Genomic DNA, 19,630 nt, shown 5'->3' with positions numbered 1-19,630 from the left:
TTTTGAGTAAATTTTATAATTTTTTAACTCTTATAAATATACTGTTCAATAAATTACTCGAGTTTTTATTTTTCTCGCTCAGAAGTGATTACCTTATCAAGTAGTTAGGAGTTGAATCGAGCCTCTCCCCAAGTTACTCGCGAACTTGAGGCGAGTGGTTCGCTGAGTAGCTTGGATTCCAGTTCGCGAGTAGTTTGGTTAATTTACACCGCCAAGAATCAAACAGCCAATTACATGGGTTCGGCAAAATGGCAAACAAAATCATGAAGTACCAAATAGCCATTGTATAGTGGTCCTATCGTCCTGCTGAACTCTCTGTCTTTCCAAATCCTTCAAATCCCTGTACAATGGCATTTCACATCCCAAAATCCATCCCTTCTTCACCAACTCCCTGCACATTTCCCCATCCTTCATTCTTGCCTCACAATCTTCATTACTCTCACTATTACTACCGCACCAGATTCACTCCCATTTCCCGCCGCAAGCTCCTCCGACCTCAGCTGCATATTTCCAACAGTTCCAAAAGCGCGAACTCCATTTCCGACGAGGATAGTAAGAACAATAGGCAGGATAGTGTTGAATACGTGGAGGTGTTCGGAATCGGGAGTAGGAAGGATGCCATCCTCGATTTTTGCTTGAATTCTCCATTTCTTTCCCCAGCTCTGCGTTTCTGGTAATATATTTTTCTTCAACTGATTAATTCACTTTTTTCCTTTATGCAAATGTATGAAGAAGGCGCTTTCATTGCAGCATGGTGTACAATACTTGATGCAGTAATTTTAATTAAGAGTTGTGTTGTTCTGTTGATGCAGGAATATTGTTGTGAAGGATTCCACAAAGGTTCAATTGCAACAAAGGCTTTCCAACCAAGGTCTGTTCTTTGAACTTAGTGGTCCACTTACTTTAATACATATGCATATAAATTACAGGGAATTTTTTGACTTTTTCGACTCATTGGAAATGATAGAATAACTCCTATTACTTTGTCTTTATTCAATTTTGTGGAAAGGGAGTGAGTGTAAATTCAATGGAAGATAAGGGTTGTTTTGTATGATTTACATCTTTAAAGAAGTTAAGGGAGTTATCTTATATTTGTTAATCTTAATTGGCAGTCTACTCAGGCTGATGATATATGATCTTTGGAGACAAATACACCCCTATCATTCATTCCTGCACTGGACTTTTTGATAATCTAATCATGATAATACCCTGTCTTTCATTCTGATTACAACATTGGATGGGAAAACAGGGTGAATGTAATGTTGTTGAAACATTGGGTAGTTTTACTATATAGTTATGATTATTTAATTCGTGGGGAAGCTGAATTTCTGAAAATGCAGTTGCAGTTAGGGAGCTGATATTGGTGCTCCAATTGGCCATGGCACTTCCCTGGGATTTTCTAATCATATTAAGAGACAGAAAAATTATAATATTGGATTGGTTGAACTTTGAAGTTGTTTTCTTGCATTATTGGAAAGAGTCAGGAAGAGTGCAATTAACACTTGGCAAGTGTGAATATTTAGTCCGTGGCAGCTAATTAGATTATTGGTTAACTTTATCTGCTAATATATATTTATAGTGAATTCGCTGTTCATGATGGCTTGATCCATTGGATTGGCTACATAAATTTACTCTAGACATCTAGCATTTTGTTTGACCGGCTAATGCAAAAGAAAGGTAACAGATAGTGAGTGATGAGACCTTATATTAGTGCTATATCAGCCTCTATAATCGCAGAAGAGCTGAATGACAATAACTTCTGCATGTGAGTTAATTTTCTTTATTCCAAATACTGTTGGAGCTATCCCTACTTGGTTGAATGTGATTCCTAGTTGGGTGTTATTGGCACCATATTTGGCTTTGTAATTTCCTCAGTCTGTAATTTTGTAGATGAACAATGCTATTCCATTACCACTCAATTAGGTTATAGTTTATGATATGAAAAGTAAACTTATCTTTTATACCAAAAGATTCCTAGAAATGAAATAAGTGGATATTCAACCAAAATGTCATTTCACCTATCTGTTTACTGTCTAGTTTGTTCCACTTTTTTTCTTCAAACAGTTGCAAGTTGGCAGTTTTATTTTCAAATTGTGTTTTCATCAATATAGCTGCTTAAAGAACTATTTTCCAAGTGTTGGCCTATCTCCAAATCCAGCTACCTGCATCACTCCATAAATAGTCTTCAATAAATATTATTACTGGTGTACAGGAACTCTATACCTACTTTCTAAGACTGTTTAGGAAATGTTGATTTGTATGTCTGATTACTGTGGTACACTTCTCATTGTATGACTAATTGAAGTAGTGGATTGCCCAAGCAAAAAGGGGAGCATTAGTAGTATTGTCCTATTTGCTTGTTTGGAGCTTTAAAAATAGAAAGGCCCTTGGTCAGTTAAGAATCAAAGAGTACAGTTGCTGTTTGGTTCGTTGTACTTTGGGTCAATTCAAGAATTACTCCTTACTGGTTTATTTCACCTATATGCAACGGATTGCAGCTTTTTTTTTTGTTTTTTTCTTTTTAATACGGGAAGTTTGTCCACGTCATATTGCAGTCTTCCTTTCAGAGTGAAAAAGTTCAAATATAAAGAATGGAAAATGCATCTGTTAGGTCTGGTGCTAGGAAATTGACCAACGAGAATAATAGGGTTCTTGACAACTCAATGGAGACAATAACAAAGCAAATAAAATTAACGGAAAAATATAAAATTTTACATGGTTTAGTCGAATTGACCTACGTCCATTGGCGAAGGAGTAGCAGATTTACTATAACAAAAGGAGAGTACAAAAGAGACAGTGCGAAACCTAGAAAAAAATTCAAAAGTTCAACGGCACCTAAAAGTGAAAACACAAAAGAGTCTAAATAACACAAAATGTTTAATGGTTCAAAGTCCGATGACTTGCCCTTTTGGTTTGATACCTAACCAAAACTCCTTTTAGATTGGGACATGGGCTGCCTAAAACTCTCTTGGGCTAGTGCCTATGGCACTTGGTTGGTAAACTCACTTAAATTTACTATATTTATAGCCACCAAGAGGAGAGACTTCTTTGTAAAATTTCTAATGTGAGATACAAAGATAAACTCAACTAATTTCACCTTGGTGTGTATTAGCAAACAAGGTCCACATTCTCCATAAAAATTTCAACGGATCCCAACAGACCACAAAAATTCCAACATATCTCAATAAGTCACCAACGAACCAAGATGCAAAAGGATAACGAATTCCAGTGGACCAAAACTCACAAAAGGTTCAACAGATCCCAACAAGCTAAAAATACGAACATAATAATCTTGCTCCATCTTCTCCTCAAGACCCTCAATGAGCTCGAATGGGTCAAACAGCTCTTCTTCACAAAAAATCCAACTAAACTTCAATGGCTCTTCCTCCACTTTCTGTAGTGCTAAACCGACATGGAATTGATATTAATAGTTTGTTATCGTCATCAAAAACTTAGAGCCTGAAACTTTGATATCGGTTTGTTAGGAATGGTCCCAGAAAATTAACCAATGAGAACAACATGGTTCTTGGCAACTCAATAACGACAATAACAAAGCAAATAAAATAAATAGAAAAGCACAAAATTTTATGGTCCAATTGACCTACGTCCACGGACGAAAAGGTAGCAGATTTACTATAACAAAAACAAAGTACAAAAGAGAGTACGATACCCAACGATACCCTAGGAAATAATTCCAAGGCTCAACGTCATCTAAAACTGAAAACACAAAAGAGTCTAGATAGCACAAAATGCTTGATGGCCCAAAGGCTGATAGCTTGCTCTTTTGGTTTGATGCCAAACTAAAACTCCTTTTAGACTGGGACATGGGTCTTTTAAAACTCTCTTGAGCTGGTGCTCTTAGTACACTTAAACTCACTTAAATCCACCATATTTATAACCTCCTCTGTCGACTATATTTATAACCACCAAGAGGAGAGACTTCTTTATAAAACTCCCGACGTGGGATACAAAGACAAACTCAACAGCATCACATGGAGGATGTGACTTCTAGCTCCCAAGATATTCGTTGGTGGTGTTTTTAGAATTGATTATAAGCTTTAGCCACAACTGACAACATAAGAATTGTATTCAAATCAAGACAGTTATTGCTAACTGAGGAAAATTTCCATCCCCAAATTAATGTCTTCACAAACTCAAAACTAGTATTGCACCATCACAAATTATATCTTAACTAAACAAAGGGCCTGGTCCCATTGCCTTAAAGGAAGCTGTTTCACGATTCTCCTCCTTTTTCCATTTCCATTTCTACCTGCACTTCATCTTTTTTTTTTTCTTTTCATGAAATTTGTGTTGTTGGTGTATTGATTTTTGCTTAGCTCATCTTTAGCTGAACAAAAATGGTCTTTTGTTTTTCAAAAGCTTAAGATAGCATTTTCATGTTATGAGTATCTACTATATTGGACAGAAGAAAATGGGCTTTAGATAACCAACTGCAAAGCTTTCTTGCAAGCCAACAACAAGGTAACAAATAAATAAACTTATCTGAAGGCTTACTGATTGGGCCACCATCTAGAATTAAGTGCCTTATTTGAGCAGTCTGACTTGTAACAATGGTAATTACGACCACTGTCCTATCACTTTTTGCTTATAGAATGGGAATCAAATCGAGTGCATGCAAACTCTGTTTTATAATGCTGCATTCATGCTACAGTAACCTGTTCACCACTGTCCATATCATGTTCTGGTTGCAACCCAGTTAGTCTCTTCTTAATTCACATCCTAGTAATATATGTGTGTGTGTGTGTGTGATGAAGATTAGAGTTAAAGGTTATATTAGCAGAAGCTGAACAGTTTTGTCCTGTATAATCATGTAATAGAGGGCACATACTAATAACACCAAAGTTCACCAAACTGGTAATGGGAAATGCTACATGAATCTAGATGTCTGGAACCCAGAATGGGATCATCATATGCATGTGGATTTCTCCTTAATGAAGGTTTCAATTCCTCTTCTACTTTTTTTCTCCTCCTTTAATTCCCTGACCAAAACATCCCCCCCCAAAGCTTCTCTCTCATGGGCATTCTTTTACACCTTTGCAGATATAAATCCATTAGTGGAGGCTCCAGCCCAATTGCGGCAATGTTCAAAAGCGGTTATACTTGTTTGTACATCCTTTATTCTGATGCTTTTGACTGTTTTGGTATTCACCTTTTATGTCAGTTTGCATATCTGGGCAAACACTTAATTAAATAGGCAAATGAATCCCAACAAAATGCTTGGCTAGATGAGCAATGGCAGTTTCCAATTGTTGTGACGAAATGTCATAATAGCTAAATAGTACAAAACCAATGAGATCTTTAATAGATGAGTCAGAATGGCAAAAAAGTAGAGCTAAATATTTGAATTAGTAAAGAAATAAGTCTGAAGAAGAAAAACAGAAGGTTAAAAATGAGATCATTATGTTGGAAAGGCGATAATTTTTTTCAGAAGTTGTGATGTCCAAATATAGGACAACTGCCTCCAAATCATGCTGTGCTTTACATTTTAGTGGTGCGAAGAAACTTTTCTTTCGAGTCTTCATTGTATTTGAGAATAACGGCAAACTTTACCACACTATGACTAACTTGATCGCCTTCTCTTCTGATAAAGGAGGCACAATCAGAAAAGGAGTTTTCCAGTCTAAAAATATCATCCAAAAGAACATCAAGTAGACAAATGTCTCTATACCTCTTCTGGATCCTGTTTATGATACTCTTGCAGCCAGATTGCAAAATGACATTCTTCCACCATTCTTCAGCTGCCTCATGCTATGCTATCCTCAAGGCCCAAGCTTCTGCAATCTCACCTTTCATTTTCTGATCTAAACGGACCTTGTATCCACTATCCTCCCTGTGAGTTCCTTGCAACTATCACCATGCCTATCTTGTTCTTTGTGGAACTAGTTACGGTGTCTGTGTTGATGTCGATATGTCCTGGAGATGGAGTTTGCCAAGTTTTTACTTCATTCCTTGTTGCCTCTGTAGTGTTCACCTGCTGATCTTCATTTTTCTGAGCTTCTGAAAGTTCCTTCAATTCTCCAATTGTTTTGTTGACCAGGATTGGTCCAGTTATTATCTTCAAACTTCATTTCTTGCCTTCCAAATCTTTGAGAGAAAATTTACTGTTAATTGAATATGCTCCATGGCATTAGTTCTTTCTCAGCTTGCTCAAGTTTTTTCAACCACCCAAAAAGCTCCATCTGTAATTTCCATAGGCCAATCCCATTAGATGAGAAAGATTTTCCAAGCCACATGTACATCATTCCTTCAAAAGAAGAGCATATGCTCAGCAGTCTCCACTTGTTCTCTACATCAATTACAAATTCTCTCATATTTACCAGTTCTCTTTCATTGCAGTATTTGGAAATATATTTTTTAAGCATTTCCACAGGAAGTGCTTGAATTCATGCTTCAAGTTCTGGCTACACACAAACTTCCACACGTTAGCTTCTTGTTGGTTGTCACTGCTCTCACCTTTCACATGATGTCTTATTGTCTGGTGATGCTGTTGTTGGTTTCCCAAGTAGTGTCTTCTTCCCAGAGTGTACTGGGCCAAGGGGCAGAAGTTCCAGTAAGGACTGTTCCTTCCTCTGAATATGCTTAGTGGTAACTGCTTAATCTATTACATTCCACCTCAGAGAATAGCTCTCCTAACAGTTTGGCATTCAAATTCCTTTTATTAATCGGATCCTTAACAAACACATGGGGACTGTTTGTGGTTGTTGGCAATCTTAATTTGCCTTCATTTTGTTTAGGTAACCACCTGTCTTCCCAAAGTTTAGTGCTGCAATTGTCTCCTACCTTTTTCCTTTAGTCCGTTCCCAAACAGACTGATTGAACTGCACTGACTTTGCCAATCTAAGAGGAGGCATTGGGGTTTGCCTTACTTCCAAAGAAGATGGAGTTGGGAGCTATCTTGCTTTTATGACCTTACTGACAAGCAAGTTAGGATTTGTAATAACTTTCCAAACTATTCTATTATGAGAGTACTAAACTGTTGGATGCCCCTGAACCCAATGGTTCTGTGTGCAAGTAAGCATTCAAAGAACTACTACAAGAATTAAAAGGTGACTGATTGGAAACTAAGGATTTTGGTGGTTAGTGACCTCTAGATTGGCATTAAAAAGGATAATGTTTTAAGATTTGAAAAAAGAACTGAAATATTATGACTCTTGAATGGAGACATGCATACAGTATGAGACAGAAATGCAGTAAGAGATTGTAGCAAATGGTAATGTGAGAAGATTTGGAAATATTACTAGAAAAGGAGGCACTTGAGGATTGACTTTTGAAGAAAATCTGGTCTGTTGGCAGTTTTGCATTTTGGATTTAGTGTAGGTCTCTTTTCTGTTTTAAGTTTGTTTGATAATTAAGGGTAGTTTTGCTTTGTAAATCGGGTTTAACTAGTAGATTAAGATGATAAGAAGGTGTTCTGTGCCCTTAAATTATCAGGGGTTGGCTGCAGTAGCTCATTGACAGCAATTATGCAAGGCAAGACTTTAATTGGTGATGTCATTCTGTCCTGTAAAAGTTGTAGCCTGTGCTGCATAGATTCAGGTGTAGGATATGGTTAAGTTGATTGTACAAGCGTCAGTCTTTAACACGTAAAATTTTAGATTGAGGAATATGGATATAAAATTGCTCTAAAATGGATAATGCTACAAGAAGCAACTTAAAGATTTTCTGCAAGTTGATTTATACACCTTTTTCTTGAATCCTCATGTGTAGATCTAGTATCAATAAAAATTCCTTTTTGCCGAATGTCCAATGCAGCAATAGTGCTGAATTTAGATTCCCTACAAAAATCTAAGTCCATTACATGAAAGATTGATGAGGAAAACTCAGAAAGTAAGAGTCCTTTTTTGCCAGGGCTTTGGTAAGCAATTTTATTTTCTATTTTTGGCTGTAATTTGATTGAAGTTGATCTATTAATTGTTTTAATCAGAGTAAATTCAGAGCTATTTCCTGAATTTAATGATGTAAAAACTTCAGAGAGTTCTTTAGCATTTGGCTCTGCTGTAGTTTTTGAGCATCCCTGAGTAAGAGTTGGTCTAGTTTTGGGCAGTCTGACAAAGAAACATGTTGAACTTATGATGGAGGAATACTTGATGTAGTTTCTTGATCAGAAGCTGCTTGCAAAATGATCGCATGGATTTCCAGAATGCATTCGTTAAGAAGAAGTTTGCTGCTGCAGCCAGACTTTTTAAGTTTTATTGATTAACATAAATTAAAATAGTAGTCCATCTTGCGACAGAACAATATTTTTTCAGGCATCGTGTCATGTAAATTATTTTTCATTCACCCCTTAGCAACTGATATTTTCATTTTTCATCAATCTTGTTAAAGTTGACATTCGTGAAGAAGCATTATGACGAAAAAGAGAGTTTTTATTCACATACCTCTCGAGGATGCATTATGTTAGAGAAGTAGTTTTCATACATCTAGTCCTATCGTTCTTCATCTTCTCGATGTTAACCTTAGCAAAGAAGCATCCCACTTTTTCTTAAACATTATGACTATGTGCCTCAACTGCTTAAAACTGGCTCATTTGTGGCATTATTTTCATTTTAGTTGGTTGTTTCCTTGATCCTAGGTGGCTAGTGCTGCTTATGGCACTGAGGATACTGTTGCTCTTGAGATTCTTGGGACAACAAAGTCTGAGAATGGTTTAGTTGTTGGCATTATTTTGAGACCTTTCAGCTTTGAAGGACAGAGACGCCAAGCGGAGGTATAATTTTATTGGTATAATTACTAGTGATCCATATAATGGGATATTGAAGCTTTCAAAGTTTGTAAATAGAATGCTAACTAAGAATGGCTGAAGCAAAAGTTTGCTTTACTTTCTTTTCATTCTTCTGTTGGTCAGAGACACTGTAACATAATTTAGTTAAGACACTGTAACATATTATTTGTATCTAATTCAATTTTGCTCTTTCTGTTACCAGCTTCCATTCTATTGAATAGGGCATATTTTTTTATTTTCTAAAATGCATCTCAGGTGAATCATTTGGTGGGCAAACTTCAAGAGCATGCAAACTTTTACATTGGTAAGCTGTGACCTTTGTGTCATTCACTGACTGTTGGTGGCATTCTGGGTTTTAAACCATAAAAGTTGTATAGACTCTTTCTTTATGCCTGTTGATCATAATGGTTGTCACCATTAAATATAACTAATTTCACATTACCCAAACTATATGTTTGCTTTGCTGAAAAGTTTCTTTGAACACCTAAATATTGTCTTCTGGAGAAATTGTTTTGCTGTTGCTCTCTACTGACTATGTATCATATTGGCCATGGAACTGAAGGTTTTTATTGAAGGTTCTGATTTTATTGAAGGTTCTGATTTTGACTTGTTGTAAACTGAAATTTCCAGTTTTCTTTGCTGCTAATCACCTGCTAAATTTCTCGAGGGCTATTAGGTTGTTTGTCTTGACATGCAGTGATTGACACTGATGCACTTCTAGAAAAGGATTTGGTGACTTTGGATGAAGCTTTAAAGACTTCGAACGACGCGGTTTTAATGGCCATAAATGCCATAACCATTCTCATAGCTGTGAGAAAAACTACTGACTTCTCTTATCTTCAAAACTTCTGCACTGTGCAGGACTTTTGGTTGTTTCGTTATTTACTGATCAATTTGGTTCTACTTATTTTGCATCATTTGACAGGAAAAGAATCTAAAGCTTCTAGAGGTGGCACATAATGATGCTAAAGAAGTTAAAGTTCAAGAACTTCAAAGGGTGAGTTACCTGAATATCTGCTTTGATCAGCGTAGTTCATTGCCCTTACCCTGCCTAGGCTAGTAAGCTGTGTGATTTATGTTTATGTTTCCTTTTCATACACATGCTACTTTGCCCTGGCAATCCCACTTTTTATCCTTGCTCTGCAAGCCAGATGCTTTCAAGACCTTAATGAGCAAAAGAGAAGCTAGAATATAGTCTTATTTCATGGAGATTTTCATTTTGCACTTCTAATCAAGTTTTAGTTGTTGCCCAAAAAGCTAATGAGACATTTTGCAGATTTTTGAGGCCTGCCGTGAAGCGAAAATTGGATTTGGAAATGGTTTTAATATCAAGACTTCAGTTCTCAAGGCTGTTTTTGACTGCCCCTTCCTTGGTGTAGGCGTAAAGGTTAGAGCAGACTACATATTCTGCAATCTGAATTGCTTTTTTGTGCATTATTTAGCACTTTTCTGGAGTTCAGTGGCATGGCTGTTAGACATGGCTTAGACATGTTCCTGGTGCAGGGGCTAAATAAATGAGATGACAAGTTAATCAGTGTATTAATTGGTGGAAGGATTAGTATTAAATTACACATTTCGTTTGATACAAGTTAAATTATTATTCATTTATGAATCATTTAGAAATATGATGATGACTCAAGTTATGCCTCTCTTTGGTTAAGGAAAATTTTCTTTCCCTCTATTCTGAGGGTATATTAAAACAGGCAAATACTCTCCAAATATCACTTGGGAATACCAGGCTAAGAGCAAAGTAGATTCAAATGCAAGATCAATTTTTTAGACAGTTTCAAATTTTCCTTAATTTTGTTGTCTCATATGAGCAGCTAAAGGCATTGGTAGATCAAATAACATGTTTCAAGATGGTAATCTTTGGTTGTGTAGATATAGGACTATTTTAAATGTTTGTTCTGAGCCATTTCCACCATGAAGTGGGAAAGATGAGAAAGTACGTGTAAATTGATCAGAACTTGGCTTCCAAAGTCCCACACACCTGATAACCATTCAGATTCTAGTGGAAAAGGACAATCTTTGGTACGTGTCAGCACCCAAGAGCCGAGGAAAGATGAAGATGCTAAAAGTGGCTAGATAGGTTAATGCTGATTAAGTTTAAGATTATCCTGTTTGATGAGGCTAGTCTGATAGTTTCATCTTGTTTCTGAGCCTGTTGCTATGCTTTTTTTTTTTTGCATTTAAAGCCTGGTTCACCTTGTTAACCTTTGCTTGGGTTACTAGAAATCTTTTCCCTCTGCAATTTACTTGATGACATTGCATGTTTGAAGTTTGATTCTTAAGCTTTTTTAAGACAATGCTTTACATCTTCTTTTTGTACTTACATAGTATATTAATGCTCAGGATTCCAGTGGTACAATCATCTGCATTCTTGCAAGCTCAGGTGTCATCAGTAACAATGATGCTGGTGCCATTTTCCAAAGTGTTCGTCTAACTACAGAGTGCAAGGGGGAAATTATAATGTCTATAATCCATGACTCCAAACTTGAGTCCAATTTAATTAGAACTACAATAATAGCATTTGGGTAAGCATTTTTTTGCCTTAGTGCAATGGTGAACTCTTTGCATTCTAATTATGGATCTATTCATTTAATCTACTTTCTCTTTTAACTGAAGTTGTCACTGGTCCAGGAACTCAGTTTGATGCATCACTCTCGTTCCCCTTTCTCCGCTCCTCATGTTGCACATCCTGTTGTTAAGCGTTGTTCAAGCCAATTTTCTATGTCAAGCATAATTGCAAAGAGATGTTTTGAGATTCTATGCTTTGGAAGGACCAGATTTTAGAGTATTTTTCTCTTTCAGTTATTAAAGTCGTTACTAGTGTCCTTTTCCGAAGTAGTTATATGGTGTCAAGCATACAGAGGTTCTTCTAAATATATTTTTTTCTTCTAGTCTTCTCATATTTCCCCAACTAGGCAAATCAGCCTTTGGGTTTTTGGGAAATCCTGCTTTCCACATAAGAAGCCAATCAACGAGTCATAATGTAGTCTTGAGTAGGATTGCTGTTCCAATGAAATAGCATTGGGGGCTATTCTTAAATCATCTGCTCACATCTTTGACATAAACATTCATATGATTGAATGCTTACACCTCTAAATGAACTTACTTGTACTGTGGTGAAGTTTTTGAACATTTTAAGGTTGAAGTGACTAATTGTGGATTTTATACTTCTTTGCATACCACTGATGTGCTTTTATGACCAAATCTTGCCAAATTTTTTAAAATATTATTTATTGTTTGCTGTGGGTATTTTCATTGTTCTTTCATTCCTTATTTGAAATAATGCCTCATTTCCTCTTCAAAATTTGTGATGGTCAAATACTGTTGTACAGTTGGAATGGACATGACATTATTGTTTGATAACAAGAAGTCTTGGCACCGAATACTATTCATACCTCTTCCAATTAGAAGTCTTATGTCATCTATGTTATTGGTGTTTTCAAGCTGAGTATCTTCTTGTTACAGTTGTACTGGACATCAATCCACTAAGAAGATGGGATTTTTATCAAGACTGGCCCAACAGTTTCCTTTCATCTTCAATATCTTGAAGAACCAATCACCAGAACCTCAGAGAACCACTGAAGTCTATTTATCCGAGCCTCAGCATTTTTCTGGAGTGACATTTTCTCAAGAACATGATTATATGCTAGATAAAGGTTCCCTTGATGATACTTCTGATGCTTCATGTGGCTACAGAAGAGAAGTTGAACCATCGTTTAATAGTAGTGATAGAGATTCATCTTCTTTAAGGTATTTTCACTTCCTCATCCTTGCTTTGATCACATTTATATGCTTGCATTATGTCACTGACATTTATACAAATGTTCCAAGTTTTCTTTCCAGGAACTACAATCTCTCTCATGAACAAGTTGGTGTTGAATTTGCTGATTCTGACTCATTTTCTCTTGCAAACATGCCAGATGCTGAAGGTAGGTTATTTGCTTCTCATTGTCTTACATCACGACGTGCTTTTCATTATGTTCTGTAATCTCACTCTGTATAAATCATTGAAATAACCAGTGTGGTTACAACAAGCATATATGAGCATCCAATCTTTACTAGAGTTGAAGTAATAGTGGTGTTGATGCACTTACACAGGAGCGCCTACTTTTAGGGAGGAGCTGCTTATTAGATACCGCCTGGGGGCAGATGATCAGAAGACACAAGAGTGGACCCAAGAGTTGGCTGGAGATACAGAAACCACTCTAACAGTTGATAGTGTCAGCGTCTTCAGACTTCCTGTTGGTGTTAAACATTTGGAACAGGCAGAAGAATATCCAGCACACACTAAGCATCTGAAAAGATGGACAAGGGAGGACAGCAGGAAAGCTCAGGTTGATACTGCTACAAGTGTGTCTCGGGATGCGATGGGTGACAGGGGCTTCGAAGCTACAATAAACTTCAATAATTTCTCAAAAACTAGAAAAGGAAATTCGACCAATGATTCCAATAAGCCAGGAGTTCTTTCCAATCGGGCAGCATCAATGCTGGTAAAATCCAAAGACTTATAGCAGTTTAACATACTTTATAAGAAGCCATAGTCATAGAAAGTCTTATTTGTGTTTTTGTGCTCCTAAGATTAATGTGGAGTTATTTTATCTTCAACTTGTATGACTGGGAAAAATGCTACTTGGTTAATTTGCATTTTCTTTCCTTGTTAGGAAAAACAAGATTGTTGGTTTTTGTTAGGAAAAACAAGAACTTGTACATACTGCATTACTGGCTTCCAGTTTTATGAGTGATTATTGGCAATACCTTTCTATGAATAAGATCTACCCCACTGGTTTATGTTCTTTCCCCTTTGACTATAAGACTTCTTTTTAACCAAGTGCACTTCAAAGAATTACCCAGCCAAAATGTTAATCTACCTAGTTCAAGTATTATTAAGTACAAAACAAGTTTTTTTTTTCCATTTCTATTCATTCAAGTAAAATGTTCTCTACATTCGTGCATGTGGTTTCTGCCAATTGACTCGTACAGTAGGAAAATCTTTATTGTCTAGATGAAGCATGAAAGGAGCATCACAAGGCATTAATTAGAAGTTTCTGTTGAAAGAAACGATAGTTTTTTGTTCTTGACTAACAACTGCGGCAGAATCAAATCAAATCTTAGTGTTTTTTTTTATTGTTTAGTTTGTCTTCAGTTAAAAATGTGTTGTGTAGCTGGTGTACATGTGCTAGGCATGTGGCCCACTAAGAATATTTTGGTCATTTTTGCCACTTCAGGACAACCATGTCTTTGGGGCCCTATATGTAGACATCTTATGTACTGCAGCGAGCAGTTTTTGATATCGAATATTTCCTAAAGTTTTATCAGCTTTCTCGGGCTTCATACAAGCCTAGAAGCTTTTCTCCTTCAATTTGTGATTTCCCTTCATTAATTCCTTGTGTTTTAGGGCTGCTACCCAAATTTCCTCTTAGCTTTATGCATCAAATACATAACGTTGCTTTTCTTCATGAGACACTGAATTTAAAGATGTATAAAATATGATATGCAGCATTCTGCATAATGAATACGGTAAAATGGATGTCAAGTGAATATTGTGTCAAAGGTTATGTGCAAAGACTTGTGTTTGTGAAGATACAATCCAGCTTCAATGCAGTGAATATATGTGTTTAGAGTGCTTACCCTTCAAAAGTCTTATGTTTTGTCCATGTAATGCTGGACTTTTGTATATTCTACACATGCATTTTAGTTCTCTGCCTATAACAGCTAAATCAGCTACTTGAGAATTTTGAAAGTTCCTTACTTTCACATCGAGAAGATTTTTCTTCTGATATACTGCAATCAAATGTGATATGAATCATCCTGATGTAAGGTCCATCTTAGTAAGATGGAGGGATGTCTGGAATTATAGAGAGATGGGACCATAATGTGGGTTGGGTTTTTGGTCAAACAACATTGGATTACTGCAGTATAAGTTCTCTTCTTTGTGTGTTTTTCTTGTTTAATTGACACAGTTGTTTTTGGGATTTTCCTTTTTGTACTCAATTACAAACTGAATAAAACAAAGAATCTGCTACTTTACCCCTCCCCTCACCCCCCCCCCACCCCTCCAAAAATAAATTAACGTAAAATGGAATCAAAACTTCTGCTTTTTGGGTTGAATAAGATGACTTTAGATGCAACAGTGAGATTCAAGAGGACAGAAATAACCTTCAGGCATAGGCAGGAGCAATGCAGAATTTGCTGGAAGAATCCTCAATCCTGGTCCGTCTTTTGGGGCCTTTTGCATGTCTTTGACCTTTAGTGTTAAATACTAAAATGGCTTCTATAATAGCAAAATGGCTTCTATAGGATGTCTTTTGAGGCAGAATTTGAAATTTTGATTTGTTTATTTGGGGTAAGTTCAGAAAGTAAGTTGATATAGCTTGACAATTTGGGAGATTGACATTGTTAAACATCTAAAAATAGCAAGTGTGACAATGTTAGCGAGACGAGGAAATGTTGTGCCTAAACCAATGATTCAAGATTGAAAGATTGGTCTAGTAGAAGAGTTTCGGTGACCATTATGCTGGAGCAGATTTATGGAGAAACAGACTTTAGAAGTAGAGAATAATGCTGAAATCAGAGTGAAAGAGGAAGAAGGAGAAGATAAGACAGGAGTTAACTTGTAGAAGTATTACTTAACATATAAGCTGCCCAAATGAACTGATGATGAGGGGAGGTCTGTTGTGAGAGGTTCTTCTCTCTTCCTGCTGCTGGTCCTAGCCTTTCCTGGAAACTCCAAAAGTTTTCTACTTTTATCCTTAGCATGTTCCTTACCAAGGTTCTCCTACTCTAAGTAGAACTAGATGCCTAAAGGTTAACCTGGAGTCTGAAAATTTCACTTGAACAGCCTGGGAATAAAACCCACAAGTGTAACTACTACAGTTCCTTAAAAGAAAAGGAAAAATAACCCTTTGGCTAAATCCTATTTTTATAGGTTAGAATCTTGCCAACATGGAGAGAACCAGAACGGTTACTTTGAGGGGGCGAATTTCACACACATAAACTTTGATGCCGGTACAAAATTTTTGTAAACTTTTTTGAGGCAGCAAACGTTTCAATTTACAAAAGAATATCTTAAAATATTTCATGGAGGGGGGAAACATTAATTTCGAGAATTTGGGGCAGTGTCCCTTCCTGCCCCCCATTCCCTCTAGTTCTGTCTGTGCCTTTCAAATTCAAGTTTCTTCTCTTAAAACTGGTCAGTCTCCTTGTTTTCTGTCAGTTCAACAGGGAATGAGCTTATTTCTACTCAACCGTCTATTCTCCATGTTTTTATTCAAGTGGATGGATCACCATTTTTGTACTAGTGTACAACAGACCATCCAGCAAAGTGCATGGTTTATTAGCGGAGTTGGCAAATTACCTTTGGGTTAATGCATCTTATTCAATTTGGGATGATGCAATATACTAATAAAGCTGGTACTGCAGGATAGTTCCTTGGTTGGCAAATTACCTTTTTAGTTTTTCTTTTTCTTCCCTAGTTCTTTTGGACTGAAAGTAATCTTTTTTAAGTAGGTCCTTCGAGTGGTGGAGGGGATAGAATCTTAGTGACTGTCGAGCTTCTATCTCATTTTTCACTTTTCTTACTGTCTGGCTTTGAATAGGAAGCAGAACGAGATTTACCAAACAAGAAGTGGAATCCTGTACTGCAAATGAAATATAGAGGAGGAATATACCATGGCCGCATCCAAGGAGGACTTCCAGAAGGAAAGGTACTCGACAATTCTTTGAAGGGCTAGAAAATCTCCTTTCAGAGATACTCGTTCTATTAAAATGACAGAATTGCAAATGTAAATTTTCAGGGCCGTCTTTCTCTTGGAGATGGAAGCATATATGAAGGCATGTGGCGTTATGGTAAGAGATCTGGTCCAGGTACATTCTACTTCAAAAATGGTGACATTTACCAAGGATCATGGAGGGATGATGTCATGCATGGAAAGGTATGAGCGTTACTATTCTGTCCTTCATTGAATTTTTACTTGTCATTTAATGTCATAGAGCTAGCCTAAGTCTTTGTATTGCTTGCTGGGATATTGTTTCATCTTCTGTTCTGGTTTTTTCTTGAGTGTATTCTTGTAAATTGTCCAAGTATTGTGTTGTCCTGAGAGAAGAATAATATTCTCGAGCTCTATTATTAGAGCACATGCATGAGCATGTGTCTATTATCACACTGAAGCTTTTGGAAAAAGCACTTTGACTTTTTTTCCTATGTTTTAACGAAGACAACTACTTCTGTCACTTTGACCTTGAGATCATTGTATTACTGTAGGGTTGGTTCTATTTCCACACCGGGGACCGATGGTTTGTAAATTTCTGGAAGGGTAAGGCAAATGGGGAAGGGCGATTCTACTCAAAGCTCGGTGATGTGTTCTTTGGTCACTTCAAAGACGGATGGCGACATGGCCACTTTCTTTGTATTGGCATAGATGGAACAAGGTCTGTTTTATTCAAACTGCTGTAGTGCACTCTATGTTGTCTGTTACATGCTTTGGTTGTACTCCATGCGTCTTTCAATATTTCTAAAATATTCAAGAGCAATGAAAACTTTATGTGGTTAATACAGAAAGTGGGAATGTTGTTCTGAAAATCTCTGCAATGATACTAAGATCTTAGCATACACATGGTGGTGATTTTTATCTTGAATTACCTGAAGAATATGCACCTTTTGGTTCAAATCTATGTGGTGTGGTTGCAAGAATTTCACTGCCTGCTTTTCTAAGGGATACCTTGTAAAATGTTCTAAATAATATCTATTATATGTAAATCACATTGAAAAGTGAGCACTCGGGTCTGTAACATGTTAACATTGCAATCACAGATTAGCAGATTCAATGCTACATTTGCAAGTGAGTTTTATAGAATGAAATAGAGATGCCATATTAACTTACATGTCTTTCATGACCCCAACCTAAAAAAAGACATCAAGAAAATAAGTATTCAAATGAGACCCAACTAGATGGATAAACTATAATTGCTTCTAGCTTCCTGCTATATATGTGGTTTAGGGATTATGACTGTGGATGACAGCAACTCTTCATGATCAATTTTTAGAGTTAGAGATACAATTGTTGATATTTTCTTCATCAGGTGTGCAGTCATCAATTGTTTCTTGTGGAAACCCATATCTTTCACGTGAAGCATCTAGAGATTTGTATCGTAAAACGTTAAAGGATTCTTCTTTCAATCTATGACAGCTAAAATCTTATCGGAGAATGCATTTTTTGGGTCTTAAAGTACAGAGGAATGCCTAAAGGAATAAACACTTTGAGAACCTTCAATTGAACTCTCCTAGCATAACTTGAGTTTGTGACTTCTCTTTCCTTATCTATTCCTCCGCATTTGTCATGCGATAAATACACATTTGTATCAAGCTAGACTCTTCATTAGCTTACAATGATGTTTATGATACCTTCAAAAATTCCCTTCCTCGTCCATATGACTTCTGTTATTATGTTAATGAATGCCAATTTGCCTTTGAGCAAAGAATGCTTTTTTATTTTCACTGTTTCCAATCTTAGTGAACTTCTTTTGATGAGGAAAAAGAAAATTTCAATAGTGAATGACACAATAATCTATTGAGTTTAGATTCACCGGTTGTTGAAATTCATAGATTTTGAACTATTGTGCTTCAAAATAATTGGAATCATACTTCAAGATATGGCTTTTCTAGATTTCATTGATTTATTCATAATACATACAATCTGTGCAGATCTCGTGAGGTTTGGGAACAAGGTGTTCTTGGAAGCCGTGAGCAGTTGGATTCTGATGCTGATGTTGCTTAAGCTCTTTAGAGATGTAATTCAAGTTTGTATTATTCAGCCAAAGGTTTTTCTCTTTGACTCTCCTGAAAGCTCAATATGGTAAAACAATAGAGGATGCCGGACCAGCCTTTCAGTTAGAGCAAATACTGGGACCAGCTGCCTTGTAAATGTTGCACAGATCTTGTTTAGTTTCTTAGCCTGTCTTGCCAACATGTATAGGTGTCCCATTCAATTGTCAACCATTTGTATATATATATATACCTCTGACAGTATGCAAAAGGAAAATTTAGCGTTTCATGGGGATGCATTTTTAACGTATGTTGTGATGATTTCAACCTAGAGAGAACATTGGTGCACTCGTGCAGATTTTGAAGTTGGGTCATTGTTGCAGATAGTACCTTGCGTCAGCTCTGCTTCCTTTATTTTGTTGGAAATCTATTGTTGCATTCTTAGATGAAGGATTATCAATTAGGGCTCCCTAGGATTAGGAATTTTTGCATTTGCTTCAAGGTCCACTACCGTATTAATTTCCCCAGGTTTCTCGTCAGTGTTTGAACTGTTGCCACCCGTATTATCTGTGTTTGAAACTGCTCGAGTTGTTGTATTATGTTCCCTTTAATCAAGACTAATTTCTTTAGACAAAGTGTGAATCATATGGTTTCGATTGCAATTTAATTTAGATAAAAGCATATATACTACTGAGAAGAAGCAATACTAAATTGTTGTTGGCTGATCTTGAAAATTTACTGGTAGCAGAAATCCAGAGTTGCATGGTTCCGTCAACTATTTTGGCATCACATTTGAAGTGGATATAATCTTTCGTCGGTAATGCATAGAAAAATTGCTTATATGATAGATAATCAAGGAATCTTTGTTCGGCCGAGCATGATTTTCGAATTTAAAAGCTTTTTTTGTTTCTGAATTATGGTACAACTTTTTCATTTTTTTTTTTCCCTTCAACATGACAAGAACGAAGTTTGTATCACACAGCTTACAAAAGTAGAAACCAATTTTTAGCTTAATCAGATTACTTCACTCTCCCAATTACGAGACCGTCTCTCTAAATTGATGGGCGCATCTCCTGTGTAAGAGGTTTCAAATTTCAAACGTCATCCCAAACACCCGC

At 36.5% G+C, this 19,630-nt stretch overlaps 1 protein-coding gene across 2 annotated transcripts; it reads left to right on the top strand.

The window, feature by feature from the left end:
- Positions 1 to 255: 255 nt before the first annotated feature.
- Positions 256 to 18,956, top strand: LOC113751219 (protein ACCUMULATION AND REPLICATION OF CHLOROPLASTS 3). 2 transcript variants are annotated; one of them, XM_027295148.1, is made up of 16 exons: positions 256 to 673; positions 813 to 871; positions 5,062 to 5,123; positions 8,594 to 8,728; positions 8,999 to 9,047; positions 9,441 to 9,553; positions 9,669 to 9,740; positions 10,020 to 10,130; positions 11,096 to 11,277; positions 12,218 to 12,502; positions 12,596 to 12,681; positions 12,851 to 13,242; positions 16,348 to 16,455; positions 16,546 to 16,683; positions 17,013 to 17,179; positions 18,453 to 18,956. In XM_027295148.1, the coding sequence occupies exons 1-16, from the start codon at positions 348 to 350 to the stop codon at positions 18,523 to 18,525; spliced, it is 2,358 nt and encodes a 785-aa protein (XP_027150949.1). In that variant the 5' UTR covers positions 256 to 347; the 3' UTR covers positions 18,526 to 18,956. The 2 variants fall into 2 exon arrangements, with proteins under 2 accessions (XP_027150949.1, XP_027150947.1); XM_027295146.1 differs by having other exon boundaries at positions 12,584 to 12,681.
- Positions 18,957 to 19,630: the final 674 nt, after the last annotated feature.

Source organism: Coffea eugenioides, chromosome 11 (assembly GCF_003713205.1).
Source record: "Coffea eugenioides isolate CCC68of chromosome 11, Ceug_1.0, whole genome shotgun sequence".
Classification (NCBI taxonomy): Eukaryota; Viridiplantae; Streptophyta; class Magnoliopsida; order Gentianales; family Rubiaceae; genus Coffea; species Coffea eugenioides.
This window is presented reverse-complemented; position numbering and strand designations above follow the sequence as displayed.

Bases quoted from the DNA above. Each gene is read 5' to 3' on its own strand.
- LOC113751219 (XM_027295146.1), top strand. From the start codon at position 348: ATGGCATTTCACATCCCAAAATCCATCCCTTCTTCACCAACTCCCTGC. The intron at 872-5,061 runs GTCTGTTCTTTG...ACACCTTTGCAG, and splicing joins ACAAAGGCTTTCCAACCAAG to ATATAAATCCATTAGTGGAG. The intron at 16,684-17,012 runs GTATGAGCGTTA...GTATTACTGTAG, and splicing joins ATGATGTCATGCATGGAAAG to GGTTGGTTCTATTTCCACAC.